The sequence below is a fragment of the Hydractinia symbiolongicarpus genome, chromosome 8 (genome assembly GCF_029227915.1).
Source record: "Hydractinia symbiolongicarpus strain clone_291-10 chromosome 8, HSymV2.1, whole genome shotgun sequence".
In the NCBI taxonomy this organism is placed as follows: Eukaryota; Metazoa; Cnidaria; class Hydrozoa; order Anthoathecata; family Hydractiniidae; genus Hydractinia; species Hydractinia symbiolongicarpus.
Window position 1 is genome coordinate 4,378,413 of NC_079882.1, and position 22,790 is coordinate 4,401,202.

The 22,790-nt window shown below is 31.6% G+C and overlaps 2 protein-coding genes across 2 annotated transcripts; one reads left to right on the forward strand and one right to left on the reverse strand.

The window, feature by feature from the left end:
- Window positions 1-735: 735 nt before the first annotated feature.
- Window positions 736-12,696, reverse strand: LOC130653644 (uncharacterized). Its single transcript, XM_057456168.1, has 9 exons — window positions 12,511-12,696; window positions 7,373-7,572; window positions 6,884-7,118; window positions 6,232-6,379; window positions 5,408-5,644; window positions 2,470-2,680; window positions 1,888-2,122; window positions 1,339-1,486; window positions 736-1,009 (listed from the first exon to the last, which is right to left on the reverse strand). The coding sequence occupies exons 1-9, from the start codon at window positions 12,651-12,653 to the stop codon at window positions 782-784; spliced, it is 1,785 nt and encodes a 594-aa protein (XP_057312151.1). The 5' UTR covers window positions 12,654-12,696; the 3' UTR covers window positions 736-781.
- Window positions 12,697-12,768: 72 nt separating this feature from the next.
- LOC130656019 (transmembrane protein 14C-like) lies at window positions 12,769-21,351 on the forward strand. Its single transcript, XM_057458857.1, has 5 exons — window positions 12,769-12,829; window positions 15,866-15,961; window positions 19,576-19,677; window positions 20,684-20,771; window positions 21,138-21,351. Exons 2-5 carry the CDS (start codon window positions 15,886-15,888, stop codon window positions 21,181-21,183), a joined length of 312 nt encoding a protein of 103 aa, XP_057314840.1. The 5' UTR covers window positions 12,769-12,829; window positions 15,866-15,885; the 3' UTR covers window positions 21,184-21,351.
- The last annotated feature ends 1,439 nt before the right edge of the window (window positions 21,352-22,790 follow it).

Sequence of the window (22,790 nt, forward strand, 5' to 3'; positions counted from 1 at the left end):
TTGACCATGAGTTGACACCTACTGATATTATCTCACATGCGTTACCTCATAACTTTTGAGTTCCACATTGAACATTGAGGATTTATGTAAACCGAAAAAATCAATTGATGTTGAGGAAATGTCCTCTACAAAATAAATTTTAAAAGAGGAAATAAAAGCTGATGTATTAACATAAAGTGAATATATCTAGGTTGAAAAAATGTCCGCTGTGTTTAACGATACACTATAAACAGGTTACCTATCCATTCGATGGTTTCAAATATGCAAACGACGCCACCTTTAATCTGAGCTGAGTGATACTGATTTTACAACTAATTGATCATTGGGGAAATTCCCTTTTTAACTATTAAAATCTCCTTTGCCAGTTAATAAAGCTTACAAGTTAAAGTTCAGAAAAAATATTCTTCTTATAAATTCGAACGTCTCCGAAATTTCAGATTGTTTAATACTAATGTTATTCTGAAAGGTGACTCACAGGAAGAGGGGTTAAATCATTTTATTATTTGCATCTTCGAGTGCTAAGGTTTGACAATAGTAAAATTATTCATTTTTAAATTTTGACGTTCAAACTTCGGATTGACGTTAAGCTTACACTTTTCGTTTTGTGAGTTATCTTCTTTAAGATATTAGGTAGGAGTTTTGTGATAAATCTTTAATGCTCGACAGGGGGGTGTTTATAACCAAAGTTTTTTTATTCCCTGTTAATTAAAGGAACACAGCATAATAAGATCATGATCATGTTAATGAGATATTTTTCAAACTAAAAAAGTTATTTGATAGTTTATAACAAATCAGGATAGCATGTTCCAATACTTCGATTTCGATTGATACCATGACACGTTACTTTTACTTTCATTCCGTTCATTGTAAAAGTCACTTCGTCATACTTCATCAGAAACACCAGCGTGTACAGAGCGATTTCAAATTCAGGTGATGTACCCATGAAACACGATCCAATTACTTTTAGTTCGTTATACCACTTGAATCGCAACATGACGAGATATGGATTCTATACAAACAATGCTAAAAACTCAGAAGAAATTGTAAATTACACGTTTTAAGCATAAAAAGATTATAGTTGATATAAATGTGGCGCTTATCATGATAATACAAAGAGATGCCGCCCTGTTTGACTCTCCCTCTGAAGGTTTACTCTCCTTTAATAATTATGTCAGCCAGAGCTGCGTATATCTGTTGTAGCTACCGATGTATTGGTAAGAAAATAGAAAATGAAAACCACATATTTGATCCCACCATCTTAAATTTGCATCACTGTAATCATTTTAAAAAGGTACAAAACGATTTTTCTTTAAAAAAAAGTTTAAAAAGACTACTTACATAGGAAGGCTTTTTTAAGTAACCCATGTAGTTTAATTTTTTATTTTTTTCTTCCAGGAAAAGTTGCAACCAACTATGAAATCCTGTCACACCGTTAGTGTTGATTTCGCCAACAAATACATGTTCAAATCCTGACGAATCTTGAACCCTAGAAAAGTAATTTGTTACAAGCACAAATTACAAATCAAATCCTTCAAATGTAAATACACGCGAGTAATATAATTCAGTTAAAAGTAGAATTAAAGCTGCTTTAAAACGTTTATGAACCTAGCTCTCAGTGTTTGAACTTCGGTGCTCAATATTACAAGATGGTAGTGTTTTCGGGATTATAATTGGTTGTAAGATAAAATGTATATCAACAACAAGTCGGAAGATGAATCTTCTTAACTTCCAAAGTTGCAAAAATACAGGTGGAGACCATAAAATATTCTATTGCGCATGCCCAGATGCTAAAAGCACTGCAGCCATGAATGCTTTAATCGAAAGACACCTTTAAACTTTCCGAATTTGTTGAAAGAGATACATGAAATGTAAATTCGCGCGGCCTACCTGTCCTTTGATGAGCGATAATAAGGTCGAAACCACAAATCGTATACTTTTTGTTTAAACTGTCGAAAGTCGTGACTCGCTTGCCCTTTGCGTTTGAGAAACGAATATACTTCCCTCATAACTGGGGTATTGAGAACAAGATTCAAAAAGTTGTAGTTTTCGGATATTTCTGAGTTGGTTATGCTTTCTTTTATTCCTGTGTTTCTCTGGTAGTTGTTTAAAAGCGCAATAAATGCTGAAATATAAAACATGTAGAAATGATATTACCTACATTTTTTTCTTATAAATTACTTCAACAACGAACTTTCCCTATTAACCTTCAAATAGAAATGTTGAATTTATAGACAATTATCAGTCCACTTACGCCTCTATTTTTGATCCGCTTTGTTTGTAATACTGGTCGAATGTTATGTTGTGTTAAATAAAATGTGCGGTTTAAAGATTCACTGAATTTTGGAGTTAAAAACGAGTCAAAAACAACGCTGCCATCTTGCGCACTAAGGAGCGTCAAGTATCGCGTTACGAGGAGTCAGCATCTTCTTAAAAAAGATTTTTTATCAAGACAGTAATAATTCACCCTACCTTTATATGTAGGTTTTTTTAAGATGTCACTTCTGACATTAAAAAACAAATTTTGAGAAGCAGCGTCAGTACCATCATCATACCAATGTACACGTCCCTGAAAAGCAAGTCTTACGTCATTACCAATTGACACTCTGTTTTTGTCAAGCGACCATAATTTATTGACAACATTTGAAAAGTCAGCATCAGCTATGACTGTCTGTGGACTAGAAGAGAAAGTTTATTAGTATAACCAGTGAAGTGAGAGGTTGTTTGTTTAGGTATGGTGTTTTTAAAGTTCAGTAATGCCAGTTGTACCCTCACAACTTAGGGTAAAGTTTAAACCGAACTTTTTAACAAAAACTTCTAATAGTAGTTTAAAAATTACTGTCGTAAAAAGTATGAAATAACACAAGTTAAACTCGACCCAGGATATTAAAAACAATTCAACATTGGAATGAATCCGAAGACAATTTCACTTACCTTTTCAAAGAGATGAATTCCTACAATAAATATTAAAAACCAAATTATGACGAGGCTCTGTAAAAACTGCTCTAAATAGGAAAGCCTGTAGCCAAGAGCCTAGGTTGATGTCGTTCTTTGCTGTCAGAGGTTGTTACGTTGGGTAACTTACCGCACGTAGAAGCAGATACGATGACGAGTACGTTCCACCAATACATTATAAACTGTTGCTTCTGTGTTGTAACATCGACTGGTTAAGATTTAATATCGAAACTTGTAATACGCAATGTAGAGTTAGCCAAACACAGCTTAAAGAGGTCTCACAAGTGTCACAGCCTGTGTCAACATCAGGGCGTTTACACATGGTGATCATTCTCTTAATATTCTTCGAGAACAACATGCAGCCAACAACATATTTATTCATCAAAATAAGAAGGTGTATAGTTTATCAGTTTATTTTATTTTAAAGCTACTTTGTTAGATAAAAATTTTTGTCGGTCTTTGTTATTCTACGTGACAACGATTAATTTAGACCAAAATAATATTTTCTATTAACTGAATTTAACAGAATCATTCTTTGCGAAAACTAACTTTTTGAAGTCAAATTCTGCGCTTTTCTTTATAAAGTTTTTTGAAAATTTTGAGTAATAATGATACGTTCCTGACAATTCTTTTTGAATGTTCGCAAATTTTGAAGCATTTTTTGATGTCAACAGCTACCTAACTATAACAATTTTTAGCTTTATCTTAATCAAAACAAAAATACAATAATGCACTAAATAATTTGTCAGTCCAGATTTTTTATCAGTGCAAGTGAGTAAGTTTGGGCCGAAAGAAATCTGGGCCGATTAGAAGTTGTCTAGATTTTTATTTACAATTCTTGACGTGTTTCTGTCAAACAAAGCCTTTGCAGGATTTTTGTGACGCTTATGACAAAAAAGCAGAAACCCTGGTAGTTTAAGTACCCTTCCGTACCTTAATGGAAGAAATTTATGCTAAACGAAATTTTCGATTTGAAAGTTATTTTTGCAAAATACGAAACTTATTTGTGCGATTGGGAGCTTTCGTGATAAAAATGCAGAACTAATGTTTGCGATTTGAACGTTTTTACTTTTGCGTTACTTTTCAAAGCGAAGAGAAGTGTAAAGGATATCCTGAATTATATACTTGCTCAATTGTTATAAATTTTGTGACTTTCATTATTTTTATGACTAGCATATTTTCCATTTGTTGATGGCATCACTAGACAATGCTTAAAAGCACCATAGTGAGTCCTCTAAAAGGGAAAATACTATAATACAGCCATGAAAATTTCAGTGTTTATGTCCTTAATTTCAAATTTAGGTTTTGTCACCTGTTGCGAATATGTTTTTGTCAACTTTCACGATTCTAATGCGATACAGTAGTCGCCAGTACTGGTCCATTTTTGCGAAAGATATGTTATTAACCATTTAAATTACTACAGCTTTATAAGGTAGAAAGTTAGTGGTATGTGGAACGGATAGATATTAGGCTAAACTCTTATAAAAAAGTCAATTTTCTGCCCAAATTTATATTGTTGACAAAATCATATTAGACAATTTTTTTGCACCGATGGTGCTTCCTTTGTAGTACGGTCACCCATGTGGCATTTAAAGATTTCAAATTATTTCGAAGTCGACGTATTCGCTACTTATTTCTTAAATGGCGATTACGTCGTGAAGAACTTTATAAACATTCTCTCGGAAAACTTTAAAGGCCCAAACAAATTAAATGTTTTTACGAACTAATAAATTTTTAAGAAAATTACGGAATGATTGATCAACTTTTTTCTACATTTGTAAATTCATTGCGATTCTACCTACATTCCAATTTGCGGAATTTATTTGGTGAATGGGGTCTATAATCGCAAATTTCTTCCTCATAAATTAATATCACTTTGGCTAGAGATTCCATCAAGGTTTTAGCTACTTTAAAACATTCACACAACTCCGAAAAAATGACACTGGGAATCAGATCCCTTTCAACAGCGTAGAATAAATCTAGCCAGTTGAAATCTTCACTGGAATTGAAATCGATTTGAACTTGGTGTTGAATGGTTGGATCTACTAACGTAATAATGCTGGTATTTGAATTTAAAAAATTCTATTATCTCCAAAACATATACAATAGTAAAAGCACGCAGTGCGTAATAAAAATGGTGATATGATTAATATACATTCTTAATAGACCAAAACTCTACGCAGCCATTTATGTAAGAGAGAAAATCTCAGCTCTTTATTTTTGCTGCACAGTTTCTGAACCTGGGCGTAAAATTCTGCTCTATAGAAAACCATATTAAGTAATAAAAAATAAATTGATCAAATAGTCAAAGTGTAACATATATTTTTATTAAAAATTGTGTAATTATGATGTAAAGTTCAAACGGTATATTTAATAATTCTGTTCGTAGTTTTTCACCAAAAAAACACGCTACGTTAAAATTCAATCCCTACAAATAATTTGATAACTAGGTCTATTTTCGACGTTGCCAGTTTGGCATCTGTGGATAGCATGTCCCAATCTTTCCAGCAGTAGTATGACATTTAATGATGACCGGGTCACCACCCAGAGTGATTTTGTATGCAGAATGACCCATCAAGTAGGCGACAGTATACAGCGCGATCTCAAATTCTGGTGATACTCCAATTAAACATGAACCTTTCGGTTTGACTTCACCTTTCCATGAAAATTGAATGGTTAGTAGATGTGGATTCTAGAAAAAGATTTACATCACATAAGAATTAAGAAGGGTATTTTTCGTTAGAAGCGATAAAAATAATTCCAAAGTAGTATTATAAGTACGCAGCCATTTATAATCCCATGTTTGGGGGCATTCATAAAGTACACTGGCCCAAATATTCGAAATCTTTACCCCTCCTGCTCTTCGCTATCGCTAACACTACTGCTGACACTACCCCTCCCGTACGTACCTACGTACGTACTTGAAACTTCTAACCCACTTTACAAACATAAGAACAAACAATGCTATTTTAAGATCTTGTAAATACGATAAAAAAGCCAGAAGGCGTCTTCAGTATGCTGATAAACAAAGATTAGGTGACCGTATATATTCCATTAAAAAATAAAAAAGAAGAAACGAAGTTATTTTTACAAAATAGACCCACGCTTCCCCTTGTTTATTTTTGTTCGTTACTGCAAATCTTCTCCCTCCACCTACGACGAACGCATTTTCTGAATGCGCTCATACCCTTGTTCAAATTAATATTTGGTCATTAAAATACAACCCAAAAATTGAATTGGATAGTAAATTATGAAAGCAAAAAATTGGAAAAGAATTACCCTGTCACTTGACATAAAACCTTTGTAATCTACGTTTTTCGCTTTCTCTTGGAGGTAAAATTGGATCCAATTGTGAAAACCAATAACTTCTTTATCGCCTCTTGTTTCGCCAACAAATACATGCTCAAAACCAGATGAGTCAGGCCGTCTAAATATAAAAGATAAAAAAATTACCACCAAGGGCCCACTATGTATTTAAGACAATTCATAAGTTTGGAAATTAGGAAATCCGGAAATTTATAGGCTCAGGTATTTTTATTGTATATAAACCATTTTTTAGTACGATATGCACATTTACACACAATAATAAATTAAAAAATATTCTCACATGGTGCCTATATTGGATTAGCTCTAGTGCAACAGTCCTCCCCCCAAATGAAACCAATAAACCACTATAACATCTTTCTTCCAACAGATATATGCGTATACAGCTATTTACGAGTTGAGAAACAGTGGAAACCAAAAAAGATTTACTTTAATTTTATCTGTTTCTTTTAAAATTCCCTTTGTTTAAAGTATGTTTTAAAAATAATCAATTTTAAAATTTCTTGTAATTCACTGGTTTCCATGTTGGCTGTGAAACATGCAGTAGTAGTATTTAACATTAGTATTAATATTTCAACAAGTAAGAGAATTTTCCAGATCAAATCACCTTGATGCTCGTGATCTAAAATACAACTTAAACCACATATCATAGAACTGCTGTTTAAATTTAGCTTCGTCTTTCGTTGCTTTTCCCTTGTACTTCAAAAATTTGTAAGCCAGCTGCATACACTTGGATTCAAAGACAAGATTGATGAAATTCCAATTTTCTTTCTCTTCTTGGGGAGTTACTTCTTCTGCGACACCAGTAGCACTTTCGTAGTTATCCAATAAAGCCATAAATGCTAAAAAAAAGAAGAAGCGATAATTTGTTATCAAGTTAGAATCTAGCGTGATTAACGTTATGTTAACTTGTAAGTGCCCATTTGTACTTATAATACCCAATCAACATTCTAAATTTTTCCTTTCAACTCAGTAAAAATGCATATTTATACATTGAGTTTTGTTATGTTGAACACAATAACTTCCACTTTTCGTTGACAGCCCCACTTCTTGCATAGTGTTAAATTATCAAAAAAACATTCAGTGTATTACTAACCTTTGTAAGTTGGTCTTTGAAAAACTGATGGATCAACTTTTGCGAATAGAGGATCGTCAGCTTGGTCTGGTCCATCATATGAGTAACGTGTCCTGCCCTGTAAATCTAGGTCATAGTCTTTATCTGGCACCAATCTGTTTTCATCAGAGTCCCAGAGTTGCTCACAGAAGTTGTTGAGGCCTTTATCTTCATAAATTTCCCTAGTTTTGAAACAAAATTGCACATAAATTTCCCTAGGATTTATTAATGGACTTATAATTTCTAGAAGGCATTTTTGTTTATCACGACAAAGCAAATGAGTCTTACTTTCAGTTGAATACAAGTTGCATCACAGACTTCAAGTTTAGCGTTACAGAGATGGTTATGTATATAAATGGCCATATTTGTCTTTAATTGTAATGGCTGACTGTCTTAAAGTGAAATATGCAGAGTGGTTACAAAACCCTAATTAAAAAAGCACGCCTTTTTCAAAAAATTAAACAAGAAAATTTAATTTAATTTCTCATGCCACATTTAATAACTTAATGGATGGTTCCAAGACCAAAAACAAACTTTATGTCAACCAATTCTAATGCTCAAAATAAGCATAGGCATCACAAATATTTTCTGTTTGGGTCTCAAACGATCCCAAATCAAGTCAATTGTTTAGCACGATAACCATTAAAGCTCAAATTTCACTGTAAGCAGTACAACTACAATTTTTAAAACATGGAACCACTAGCATCATATGTGCAACAGAGTAGATAGAAATACCAATTTTCTTAACACTATTACCTTTTTTCTAATAAATTTCCTCCACATCATTAAGACATTGTGCATTTTATACAAATTCATGACTTGGGATCTGCATGTCGGTATGCAATCAAATTTTATGAGTAAACATATAGGGCTTATACAAGCTTACCCAGAAAATATAATTGCAAACCAATTGCAGATCCCGAGTTATTGAGTCGTCAGCAACAAAATAAGAGGCCTGGCACGAGCACGCAAGTGTCATTTTGGCAAAAAAAATTATGTTAATCAATTAACCTTTATAATAGCTATGCATTGATAAAGTTTGAATGCACACCCCTTAACAGGTCTAAAATTACTGATAAAAGAAAATGTCTAAATTCGCTATTACTGAAATATGACATCATAATTCATGCAGCATAATTAAATATGAAATTCTTTAAATGTGAATATCTTGAGAACGAAAAGAGCTTTTTAAAAAATTTAAAAAGACTTGTTAACCAACTTTTTAAGCTCTATAATATAAGTCCACCATCATTTTATACCTTGGGTTCCCTTTAATATTTAAAACTGAGATTTTTATTTTGTACACTGTTTTTTTTGTAATTATTGTTTTTTTATTATTCGGACTTATGTAAAGTGCATTCTTGACAAGTCTATTTCACAGACCCGAATATGTGTAATTTAACAGACTAGATTTTTTAAATTATATATAATCACTTTAAATTCTCCTGACATAAATAATTATATTTTTCTTTTTCTACATCTTAATCAAAGAGGCATGGTCATCTACATTAGTGTATTACGACAATACTGCCAAAAATTGCTCTGGTATCTGTAACTATTAGAATTCACTAAATATTTTTACAGACTTTATTATTAAAAACCATTTTCTTCCGACCATAAAATTTAAAAACATGTACTGCTTTATTGGCTATCCTAATCATTTACCCCATTTTAAAAACTTTCACAGCTTTATTCAAGCAACTATTTTTTACAAAAATAATATTTATTGAGCTTATAAAAAAATGCTAAATTTCAAGAAAATGATAACATCCTCCAATAAAATGACGTCTGACCTGTTAAGTGACTAAATATTTTTTTTTCATTTCAAATTTTTTATAATGGATTGAAGTTTCATTGTGATAAGTTTCATGTACCAACTATCCATGGAGAGTGAGATTTTTAGAAGGAGCATTAATATACCCGTCCAACCCATGCTAGCATGGAAAACAGACGTTAATCCGAAAATGATGATGATGATGAGAAGCTCATAGCTAATAGAGTCCAAGGTTTGGTTGTAAGGCCAAATTTGCATTTAAAAATATGAAATAGGCCGTTGTCAGTTTTTCAAAGACCAACCTACAAAGGTTAGTAATAATATTTTTTTATGGAAACCTGAAACCTGAAAATTTATTTTATTTATTGTCTGTCTAAATAGGATTAATTTTGATGGAAATTAATAATAAACAGTATTAAAATCCCAAAGCAACCCCCTCCACAAAAAAATATAAGTGATGAAAAAAAATCTAAGAACTTTTTAAATACATATTGTGCAATGTTTACTGCTGTATGAATTAAGAGATTGCTAATTGGAATCCACAAAGTTGCCACATTAAAATGTTTTTAAATAACAAAACTTGTAATCATTTTTTAAATAGCCTAGTTAAATAAGCTTTTTTTCAAAGATATCAATTTAGTTTTTCTCAAAAGAAAGCTTAGACGCAAACAAATGTCAAAGCAAATCCCTAAAATTCGAATCCACCTTATACCAAACCCTGATTTACAATCAACCAATGAGCACACAGTCAGTGTGATCACATTTTACCCTCTTAAATAATACAAGAATTAATTATATTTGTTCGGATAAGTGAAGCTATTTGGGCTCAAAACAAAGGATTTTCCAATATTTGCCATGAGAGAAAAGAACAATAGAATTAACCAGTCAAAAAATATATTAAAGGGATCCCGAGGTACTTTTACAAGTTGGACTTACCTGAAAGACTTTCATAGGAAATTTACAATAACATCTTCACTTTTTAATAAAAGTTCATGTAACCCCAAATATCGTTTTTTAAATATTTGTTTTTCTTGCCTCCTTGATGGCCACTTCGAGCTTCTTGTTCGTTAGAATTTCAGGCTAGCTCCAGTGCTTTCTAGTGGCACACGACCCTATTACGTAGTATTTCGGTAGCGCTCAAAAATTAATGACTTTTACTTGCTATTATTAATGACTTTCAAAATTAATAACTGTTGCAACAAAGTTAAAAAAATCAACGTACTTTTCACATCGATCTCTGTACTAATGATTGTTTTTTTTAAAAAAATAATTCAACATAATATACTAGCCATCTAAGCAATAAAACAAAAAATAATATATTGGCAGCAGGTGTGTGCATGATTTCTTTTATTTCAAATTTAAAAGAATTTATTTCAACATACATGTTGTAAAAACTACTGATCTATAAACTGTTGACCTAGGCGGGGTATGATGCTCAAGTGAGTATTGTCAACCTTGTTCTCAACAATCCTTGGGGACGAGGTTGCCTAAGCTTGCCGAGGTTGCCTAAGCTTGCCGAGGTTGCCTTACTCAGTAGATGGATATATTTTTTATTAAAAAGTATTGAAAAATCAATAGAAAAGAATACTACTTTAATTCATCCCACAATACAGAAAGAGCCAGAAATTACTGTCTAATTAAAGTTTGTTTTTATGACATTCTTCAAATATTCTTTAAGTATAATATGCAAAGGTCCTCTTGTAGTAAAGAAATTGTTAACTTCAGAAATGTTAAAAATATTTTAAGACTGTTTAAAGTAAAAGATGGTTCCAAAAAAAATGCGAACAAATTCAATAAAATGTTTTTGTTGGAACTTTTACTTGGTCCTGTAGTCTATGCAACAGAATCTAACTATAAATTGTATTGTTTAATAAAAGAAAGTAAAAATAACTTTGCTCTTTTCTTTGTTGTGATACCAACCAGAATTATAATTTATTTTACCTTATATATACAGTGGCGGATTTAGAGTATGTCAAGCTAGTCCGGTGGACGTGGCCTTGTTGTATTTTCAAAAAAGTATTTCGCTTAAGCACAAAATCTTTCAGGGTAACTTTCGTAATATGCTCTGGGTTGAATTTCTATAGAATGTCTACACATAATACACACATGCATGTATTATATAGTTAAGTGCATATTCATCAATGATATGGCGCAATACGTAAGAAACTGCTTAATTATCCTGCAACTTATGTTGTTTTATAAGGGGGCACAAAATTTAGTTATTTGCTTTAATTCACTGGACAGATTATTGAAAGATTCAAAATGTAATTTATATTATTTATATTTAATAATATATATAATTTTATGTTGTCTTGTATACATTTTATTCTGCTTTTTTTCTTACACATGGTTTCGTAAAACGGTACTCTTATTCAGCTGGTCACCAAAGATCTATTGAAATATGCTCTCCAGCATAGAGTAAGCCATGTGGCATACAAAAACTTGTAGTTCTTAAAAATATGCCTCCTGGATAGAGGGCTAAAATACTAAAGATTTTTTTCAAAGTGTGCAGAAATTTTGACCTTAACATGATATGCAAACTGGTCACTTTATGAAACATCTCATTTTAAGTAAACCGGCTTAAATCTCAGTATAAAACTGGCTAATATATAGCCTTGCTTTCTTTTAACACCCATTTCTTAGTGACTTTGTAAAAAAATGGACCTTGTTTTAATTCTTGTATCCGCCCCTATAATTAAAAGATAAAATTTGATAAAATCAATACCCGATGTGAAAATAATTTGTGAAATTCTTATTTTAGAGTGAAATGAGCAGCAATTTTATTCACATACACAAAAAATGAAAAGCCTAAATCCTAATAAAGACTCAAAAAAGTGCAACTCTGTAAATTTTTTTATTAAGAAATTGTTTTTTATTCTATAACAGGTTTAAAGCATTAAATTAGGATGGCATAGTGGTGTACTATTTACAAATTGGACACATGGCTAAAAGGGCTAAAGTATTTTAAACTGGGATGACATAGTGGTGTTTTTTTTACAAATAGAACGTATGGCTTAAGGATGGGTTTTGACTCCCCACTGACCCTCTTACAAACAGTCTGTCTCTTTGCAAACAGGATAACCAAAGTGTTTACAATTGTTTGCAACCAGGACAGAAAATTGTCATAAAAGACATTGAGGAGATTTGGAGACAATAAAAATATGCCACATGTTGTGAAACTAAAATTGAGAAAATATAAGGAGGAAGTAGTTAAAAATCTACTTGAGAGGAGGTTTGAGGGAGACTTTGGCAAAAATTTGCTATAAAAAAAACCCCAGAGTTGAGCATCAAAATCGCTTCCAGAAGCAAACCTTCAGTTTACTATATTTATGGAAAATAAACTTACTCATCTTTGTGGTGACTCATTTTTATGGGATTGCTTGAGTACTCAGTCCTGTACACGTAATAAGCACACAACAAAACAAGGATAAATATAACGCACTCCCGGTTGCTTATTTGAAGATGTTGATGATGACGATGATCTGGCATTAAAAAAATCGGGAAAATGAAAGTAATCCTCACACCTCCTGGAATGGTATTTTGCAGAACAACAATTCTATTTTTTAAAGAGAGGCTACACCATTATGTTACGGCAGTCGTGTATGGTCTGTTGAAAACTAATACTAATCTAAAAAGTTTGTTGTTGAGATAATACACCTTTTCACAGTTAAGTAAAAATAACATATCCTTATTTTATCCAACTCAAGTTATATGTACAACTAGTTGCACTGTACTAATCACCTTAAAACCAATTTAGAAGACATTAACTGCAATATTAAAAGTGAAAACGACCTTTCCTTTTTCCCAAAAATACCCACTGATGTAGACTGGCAAACGTGTTTGTTGTTGTTTTCTTCAGTTTCTGTGCAGTAGCCTCCGCGGAGACTTTTCTCATAGCCGCGTGGCATTGTCTTTTGAGACCACTACATTGTGTATTACTACATATTATGATAACTGAAAACGTGTATTAATAATTTTAGAGCTCTTCATCATGTTTACAACATAATTTATTATATGGATCTGGAAAATTCTCTAACATTGGTTTTCTTCAGTAGCGATTTTGACTTATGTTCAAAAAGTCGTTGGTTTTATCCCCGTTGTCAAGTGCTAGCTATATAAGACACAGTCATCAGGGCATAACACGAGTCGTCACCTCCTATAGACCAATTTTATGCCAAATGTAACCTAGTTAAGACATGACAATATTCAATGGCTTTTAACACACTCCTAAGAAAAAATCACAAAAAATCTTTGTTCAAAATAGATATTTTAGATGCTAGCTAGCTAGCTACATGACTATAATTCCAAAATTGTCATTCTTTGTCACCTGTTAAATTGTTCATGTTAAAATGAAATTAATATATAACCTTAATTAGGTTATGTGTCGCTTATTAAGGTGATAATACGCAAAAATTTAATCAAGATTTTGGACTCGCATACTGTTTTAATGACAATCTTCATGAAACACCACATTTTGTTCTGTCATATTTATTTTCTTCCCACCTTTTGTGTGAAATGTAAACAACTGAATTTATCTATTGGACCTTTAAGCACTTTCAAACCGCTTTCTGCTCACTACTACAGTACTGTGAAAAGGTTTGTTAACATCGTGTTGGTGTAACGAGCGTGGTGCACACAAACCACGATAAAATTGTGGTCTTTATGTATAACAAACATTTGAACATTCAAAAAGTTTTTCATTAGATAGAAATGTTTCTTTAGATCGCATTTTAAAAGTTTGTAATTGAAAAGTGGCGATAGAAATGTTTTTCTAGATCGCATTTTAAAAGTTTATAAACGAAAAACATTGAAAGAAATGTTTTTTTACATCGCATTTTAAATGTTCAAAAACGAAAAGCGGCGATAGAAATGTTTTTTTTCATCGCGTTTTGATTCACGAATGATTAAAATCTATTATTTAGCTAGCTTTATGAGTGTTAATTTATATTTGCTGTCGGTTTTTGATTTAATTGATGAACTAATACGGTCTTTTATGTTTTACAATAGAAGTTACCCATCACGCACCCCACAGTATAATGTTTAATTTTTGTTTGTGTAGTCCACGAAACATGATCGTGAGGTCCACGATTGTTAAAAAAAATACGCATTGTGGGCTATCGTGGTTCGTGCGTAACATGAAATAAACACAAACGGCGATGTTAACAAACCTTTTTGCAGTATTGTAGCAAAAATTGACAGGGTATATCCCTCAACATTAGTGATGCCACAACTAACGAAACTTCACAGATTTTTGTATGTGTACACATCATTCTTGTAGGTAAAAAAAGCATCAGTATCATGTATGCAGACAATTCCATGAGACCCATGCGATTGCGCCCGCACATAAGGAAATGCTATCCGGGCGCAAAAATTACTAATCATTCTTGAAAAATTGCAATGTTCGCCTGAAAAGCTATTTTAGAACATTTAAAACATTTAAAATTCTTCTTTACTGAATGATTTAAACATTGAGCATTATTCATTAAAACATGGTTTATGTCTTGTGGTTTGACTTCCAATATTATTCTTGAATATAATTCTATTATTAAGGGAGATTTTTACGAAGCAAATTGAACAGCGAATTCGATGGTTTTTAATTTTCACAACAAAATAAATTAGACGCCAAATTCATTGTTTACAATGGTTAACCATGTTCTAATTGGTCTAAAACTAGCAGCGAAACCTTTAGCCGCGAAAAAGTAGGAATTGTTTTTTTTCGATGCAAAATCATAACAAACAAAACTGCACATACTCAGATACAATTCGCCGTCGAATTCGCTCAATTCGCTTTGTGAAAACCCCCCTTTATCTTTGTTTTCATGTATTCATAGAAAGTATATTGTTTTCAAATTCTTAACTACATGAAAATCTTTGCTTGAGAATTATTTCAAATATTTTTTTTCTTTCTTAAAAGAGAAATGTTATGCAATTGTATGCAAAAAATGTTTTGGCATTGCTTATTTGCAATTTAATTTTTTCTACAAGCTCTTGGAGGACCTGTTATATTTTTAGTACACATGCTACTAAAATAAATCTTCTGTGCATTCTCATTATTTTTTCTGAACAAATAGCTCTATTCTTTCAGTAAAAAAACTTTTAAAACTTTATTTGTTAAAACGAGTCTGAAAATTGGCTTCGAAAGGAAATAAATGACCTGTGGTTTTAAAATTGTTATGACGAAAAGATAACCCTGGTTAAAAGGTAGAGTTGGACCAGGTTTAAGGGCAGTTTGACGCAGAAAACAAAATGGTAGGCAATAACAGTGAATACAATGTATTATGACATGGCCTCTCTCTTTAATCAATTCACCTCTATAATATCTATGTGTTGAATGCATATCCCTGAAAAAATCTAAAATTACTGATGACATAAAATGTCAAAATTTGCTATTACTTAAATATGACATCATAATTAATGCAAAATAATTAAATCTAAAATTCTTTAAATGTGAATATTTTGAGAATGAAAAGAGCTTTTTAAAAAATTAAAAAAAATTGTTAACCAACTTTATAAACTCTATAATGTAAGTCCAACATCATTTTATACATTGGGTTCCCTTTAATGACCTTTAACATGTTATGACTTCTGCATTTACCCTCAACCTTTTTTCTTCTGGTCCTTTTTTTTCTACTTCTTACGGTTTTAATTCTTTCTGCCCAGGTTGCTTATAAGCATGTTAATTGTGTTTATTTGTATAATTTAGAACGCTAACATATTGGAAATGGCTACAGACTTTCCAACATATATATTTGCTGGGTTAGTTCTGTTAGGTGGGGTTACAGGATACTTAAAAAGGGGTAAGTAGACATGTATGTGGACATGCTTTTTTAAAGGACCCACGAAACAGCTGTTGGTTTTTTACTTTAGTGACTTCACGAAAGTTGAGCTAATGGCAATGGAAAAGGTTATGATTAAGTCTTTGTCATATAAATATTGAAGACGAGTGATGAGCCGTGCGCCTAAGCTTTAAATTATGAAGGCAAGGCATGTGATTTCCAGCACGTCTAAATTATCAAGGCGTGCAATCCCAAGGAAGATAATGCAGCTAAAAATACATTGTTCATTTCCTTTTATTGGCCGTGTAGTTAACTCGGATTGCACAACAAGGCCGTAAAATTCACTTTCGTTTTACTTATGGCTTAAGCATGCGTTGAATTAAAATGGGAAATTCCCTTGCCCTCTTTAAAATTATTGGAAAATGCCAAACAAAAAAATCATGAAAAGTTTTTTAAAAGTTTAAAAGTTGAGTTAAAAGTTATTTTTTTCATAAAAAGTGACGATACATTTTCCACACAGCCCTTAAAATTAGAATTTACGTTGCCAATATTTTTATATAAGAAAGCTGGCAATACTCTACAAAAACATTTCTATCACAGTTCTTCTTTCCTAAACTTTTAAAACGTGATCTAAAACAGCATTTCTATAGCTGCTTTTCGTTTATAAACTTTTAAAATGCGATCTAAGAAACATTTCTAATCTAAATGATTAAATTTTTCTGTTCGTGAACTTCACAAACAGAAAAATTTAATAATATTTAACTCAGAACATTTCAAGAGAAAATAAAATGATTAACTCAGGCGTGCTTCCTTTTGCTCATCTACAATAAAAATGAACACTTTAGAAGTGTGAAATTTCGCACGTCTAAAGTAAACCAGGCGTGTGCAGAGGCGTACCCGTGCGATCGCACGCCTTATATGACAAAGCCTGGATTACTGAGGACAAAAACAACAACCTAAATCATCCTAAATATCATATTGGGCATCCAAATATAACTGAAAATGACAGAAAAGTTTCCTACATATATTGGATATCCATGATTTATTCAACATAAGTACTCTTTTTTGCTTTTTATTCAAACTTTCTGATGAAAAAACTTCAAATCTAAGTCTAAGCAACAACAACTTTAAAGGTGCACTCCAGTGAAAAAAAATATTTGAAAAAAAAATTATTTTGTTAAGACAATACATCTTTTACAATCGCTGAAAATTTTTATTTATACTTATACAGGTATACATCTTCAATTTCAAATAAATTTGCAAGGTCGCGTAAAGTTGAGAGGACTAGGTCGAATAAATGAGCATACATCACATCGTGCAGAAAGTCTGTGAGCTCAGCAGCGCACCTTCTAAAAGTTTGTTTACTAACTGTTTACATTGTTCGTTCATAAAATGTCTTGTAATAAAGGCGAAGATTATAACTTAGAAAACTTAGAATCGGATGAAAAAGACCTTACATAGCTACAGTCATACGACTCTGGACCTCTTGTGTCTCACAAGGGAGAAATTAATAATGATGCAAAGTGACGAGGTGTCTTTTACTGACTCAAAGCAACATTCTTAGCAAAATATTTTCTTTTTAAAGAAATTAAAAATATATTTAATCGCTTTTTTTACATTCCTTTTGTCAAAAAACTTTATCATTTGCTTCATTAAAAAATCCTTTTTACTTTACAAGCCAATTTACTTTTATTTAACAGTTCAGCAATATCTTTCCTCTGCACACGCTTGATGCATGATCGAAAGATCAAATAATGTTTGTGTCGTGATAAGTTGGTAAAACGAGGGTATTAATATTGTATAAATAAAAATCATTCTTATGATTATGGTAGGTCATAAATGCGTTGCAGAAGCTACTGATTTATAAGTGGTTGTTTTGACAAAGCTGTTTTATGAACTGCATTATCAGCATTACATGCAGCCTTAAACAGTAACAAAGATTGAAGAAAATGGGCACATTCACGCCCCGAAATATTCAGCAGGTCCTTCCATCAAAACAACTTCATTTTTGAAAAAAAAAGAATTGAAACTTGAGCGCTATGAAAGATACATGTGTAACTAAAAAACTTTTTTGTCAGTGTTTGTATTGGAAATTGGTATAATGTTCTTTTTATTTTTATTTAATATAAAAATGTACAAAACGTTATTTGGTTGTGTTCTGTGGATATAAGTACAAATAATGAAATGAGAAGAAATGAGAAACTTTAATCGCATTCACTAGCTAAAATGGCATTTTTACAAAGTTGAAATATATTTTAATATGGAAGTTTATTTCCTAAAGATTTCTTTTAAAAGAACTATCTGTGAAGTCTTACAAACAAATATAAAAACTTTGATCGCTTGGTAGATAGCCATTTTTGTTCAAGTTTTTCCTTTTTGACAGACAGGATTCTGTGAAATCTGACTTCTTTGCACTTCTTTGATCGATTGGTACATCGAAACGCAGAGCAACTAACTTTTTTTTCAAAGATTTAAACATAAATTACATACAAATAGTGTTTTCCGCGCTTGCTTAAACTTTGTATACAATGTGATATCATTATTTATAATGGGGTCCAGTCCTAAATGAAATCGTGCCTGTCTGTTTTTTTAAGAGAAAAAAATTGAATATGCAAAGACTAGTACAACAGTTTTAAATAAGGAAAACAAGTGAAGTAAGTTTTTTTTGACTTCTTATGCTTTTCTAAGTACATATAAAACAAAAAAGAAAAAAGTTATTTTTACTGGAGTTCCCCTTTAAAATCTTTTTAGAAGTAATAAGTACCTTCTTATAGCTAGTAACATAGCATCTTTTAACAAATACAGCTCCCTCGTCAAAACGAACTTTCGATTGATACTTTATTCGAACAAACTTTCATGAGAGAAAATTTCGTGTTTTTGGCCTTTTTTGCAAAGCCTTATCTTGCGAAACTTTCAAAAAGAAATATAGGCCACTTTTTCTTATAAGAACATAAAAAATAAGTTCAAAAATTTTGCAAATTTTTGGGCTCGCGAAAGATTCTCCGAATAACATATTTAATATATTTTACAGACAGTAGGTTATTTTACCACAAAAAGGATACCAAAAGAAAATTTTATTTTTCAGAAAATAAACTTAAAAAACTAGCAAATTCATTGTAAAAAATTAATTATTTATAAATAGATTGTCTACACGTCTATAAGGGTTCTAAAGTGTGTATAATTTTTTGAACCTTGGCCTTTTAAATGGTCCATTTATTACATGCTATTCTATGCAAATTTTTCTGGATTTAGCTTATTCAACCGTTTCGTAGTCCCTTTAATTTAGAATTTTTACTAAGAACTATGTTTAAAAGTTTGTTGAAATAGTCTGTGTGTAGAGTGAATAGGAGGATTATTAGAGTGTAATACTGTGTTCTCAGTAGCCATTAAATGAATTGAAAATTATCCTCAATTTTCCGATTTATTACAGAAGCAAACTATATTTACTCTAAAATATGGTACACAACCCTTTTCAAAAAATTGTGAAAGACTATATATATAGGAAAATATCTTTTAAGATTTACCAGCCCCTAATTTAGATTTCTGCATTAACCCTGATTATATATCTTTTTGGAGCAAATTAACGAATCAATTTGTAAACAACTTTTTTATAATTATTTAATTTCTATGTTTAGGTAGCATACCATCTTTGGCAGCTGGAGTTATTTTCAGTCTCATATTTGCCTATGGGGCAACACAGACATCAAAAGACCCCAAAAATATATGGGTGGTATTAAGTATGTATATATTTTGTGGCCAATATCTTTTTTGTAAGGTGTGCTATTGCACTGGCGCACACACCTTACCTCTTACAAACAATTCTTTGCACTGATTTTATCAAAATTTTAAATTCTATCCCCCTTGGCAAATTTTGGTTTGCCCTAGCAGAGATAATAACTTTGACCATCACCCAACCCATATTAAACAAATTTGATTTACGCTACACTGCACATGTACACAAAAAATTAATTAATACATGCAAAAGCCCAAACTTTATCAAATAGTGACCAATCCTGCGCCTCTGAAAGCACACCAGCCCTTCAGTTATGGTGTTGCACAAAAATCTTCCTGTAAAATCCTGTTTATATAAAATATAGAATGGATAAATGTAATTTTTATTCTTCTTTCTAAATAATTATAAGCTAGAACTGGTTTAACATAAAATTTAGTGCTTTGGCATCAAGCACTGGATATTTCATTTGGCGAGGGTGGCGAGGTGGATTTATTGGAGGGAATGTCTATTACATCAGGGGAATATTTTTTTAAAAAAAAATTAAAAAGGTGTTTAATTATTGGGGATATTTATTCTACAGAGAAGGTGAGGGGATGGTTATTTGATGTATTACAGTAATTCAAAAGATTGTAGACATGGTTGAGTTTGATAAAGCAATATAGTCAGATGACAGTTCCATAAGAATGGTACATTGGAAAGGCCTTGTCAAAGATTATTTAGAAATTTTCTGTCATTCCCTTTAGTTTGAGTCCAAGAATACAGTGAGAATAAGAGTCAGGTTGTTGTATAAAATGTGATTTAATGAAATTAAACATTTAGTTTTAATGGTAATAAGTGGAAGCTACCATCTTCTTTAAATCACACTAAGATGATCTTTAAGGTGTTCTTTTGGAATTGTTACTTTTTTGTTTGTATTCTTTGTTTTCTCAGTTGTGATGAATATTTTATTATTGTTTTATTTCTTGCTAAAGATGTTTTCTTTTATCATGATAATTGCATGCTTTTTTCAGTTGCAAGCATTGTTTTATTACTTGCCATGGGTTCCAGATATCATAAAAGTGGAAAATTTATGCCTGCTGGCTTTGTTTGTTTGCTCAGGTACTAGTTTTTTAAATCTACGAAGAAATCCTCTTACAAAAAGTTTTTAAAATTTGTAATGCTTTTTTTTTATAAAACGGCTTGTTTTCAATTTTTCAACATTTAGGCGAAATAGGCAATTTATTCCGTCTAACTAAAAATGTAAAAAAGGTTCGCTTATAACTTCAAGTAAATCATGTGCTTGATAGTGAGGTTAAAAACTACTTTAATGTGACTGTAGGAGCCTAGTATATCAACTCACTCTCCTTCAGGCACGATTTAAAAATAAAAATTGTTTTTGCTGTTTGTAAAGTGGCGAAAAATTCCCCAAACCTGTAGTTTGGCTGTCAAACTTTTTTGTCTACATACTAATCACATTTTTTTTAGTGCTTTAAATATCTGCAGACATCTTTTCATTTATAAACAACGTTGAAACGTGAACGAATCAAAGAAGAATGACTTTTCGCTGCAAACAACCAATTAGTCAAAGTGCTTTTACATTTCATATTTACTAGCTTTTTTAAGTATTCTTTCAAGGATGTGTTTTTTGGTATGTTTATTGTAGTAGTTTTTCTATAAAGAGATGGGTATTTTATGTAAAGACTTGTTTTCCTTTTTATCATAGAATGGTAAGCTTTATTTGTGATTTATACATTGTTTATATAATGTTGATTAAGCATAATGGCTTTTTTATTTGGTCCCTTTTTCGCACTGATGTACTTATTTCCAGTTTTGTATCCAAATTGAAGCACAAGGATAGGTAAACTTGTCTTTTTTAAGTGTTAACCTCAGTTATTAACGTTTTTAAGTGATTCTGATATTTTCGCACACAAATTTACAATTTATTTAGAATTATGTGTGTTTTGGTGTAATTGTAAGCTGACATTCATATGTGTTAAATAACTAAAACTTTACTGTTTTTGGATTTGTAGCAAAATGTTTGTAAAAGTAAGACAACAAGGATATAATTTAATCCAAAGGTTTTACAACAACGTTAAGGAATGATGATTCCCTTTGTCTGGAAATGATTTTTTATTTTTAAAGAATTTTTTTCTATACTAGTTAACTATATAAATTAGCAGCACTATGAGCTATGATATTAAATCAAGATTGAACATTTCAAATGAAGATAGCATTCCTGTTCTTAAACCAGATCATGTTTCGCTGGGAAAGTGTGTCACATGTCATCAACTTGTTCGTAAGTATGCAACCATTAAGGACCTTGCCGTTGTTAATTTGTTACGAGATGGTGGAAAATTCCATGGCTTTAAAAAGATGATGATTGAGTCGTCAGAAGAGGAAGGCTTTGCAAACATGCATCACGTGATATTGCTGTCATCACCAGATGACGTTAGAAAGGAAGTGTGTGTTCGACGTGGAAATAATCTTGAGGTAGATGTTGCCAAAATTAATGAGGAAAATGATGCTGTTACTGATACAAACTCTCTTGTTTTAATTACTTACAATTCTGAAAAATACTTAGATCTTTTTCACTTAGCCAATAAAAAAATAAAACATTACAAAATGATGATACCATCAGAAAATTTCAAAGTATACTTAACCTACCAGGTGTTCTATATAATATTCAGAGATCAGATGTTGATGTTAAATTTTACTTTTGAGAAAGTTGTTACAAGGACTTATGATATGTCGTCAGAAAATAAAATAATCTCATTGTCTAGTAAAATGCTTGCAACCTGGCAGAGGTTAAATGGCATGCCTACCTTGTGTTGTGACTTCTTGGAGGAGAAACAGTCGGTAAGGCCAATCATAGTTTCTCCAGACACATTGCTCGATTTAATGGGAAGCAAAACACTAATAATTCCTGGAAATGCAAATATTCTTTGGCTTTCAGCAGGTTCCTCTAAATGTTCAATATATGTGTTTACCAAGTCCAAAGAACTTGTCTTTTGTAAAGCAATCTGTTTAAATTCTTTTTATCCAGAAGCAACTAAATTTTTGTTTGAACGATCATGTTACTGCGCGAGTACGCAACAGGTATTTTTATTATACATCAAGGATGATGGAAAAAATGCAAGC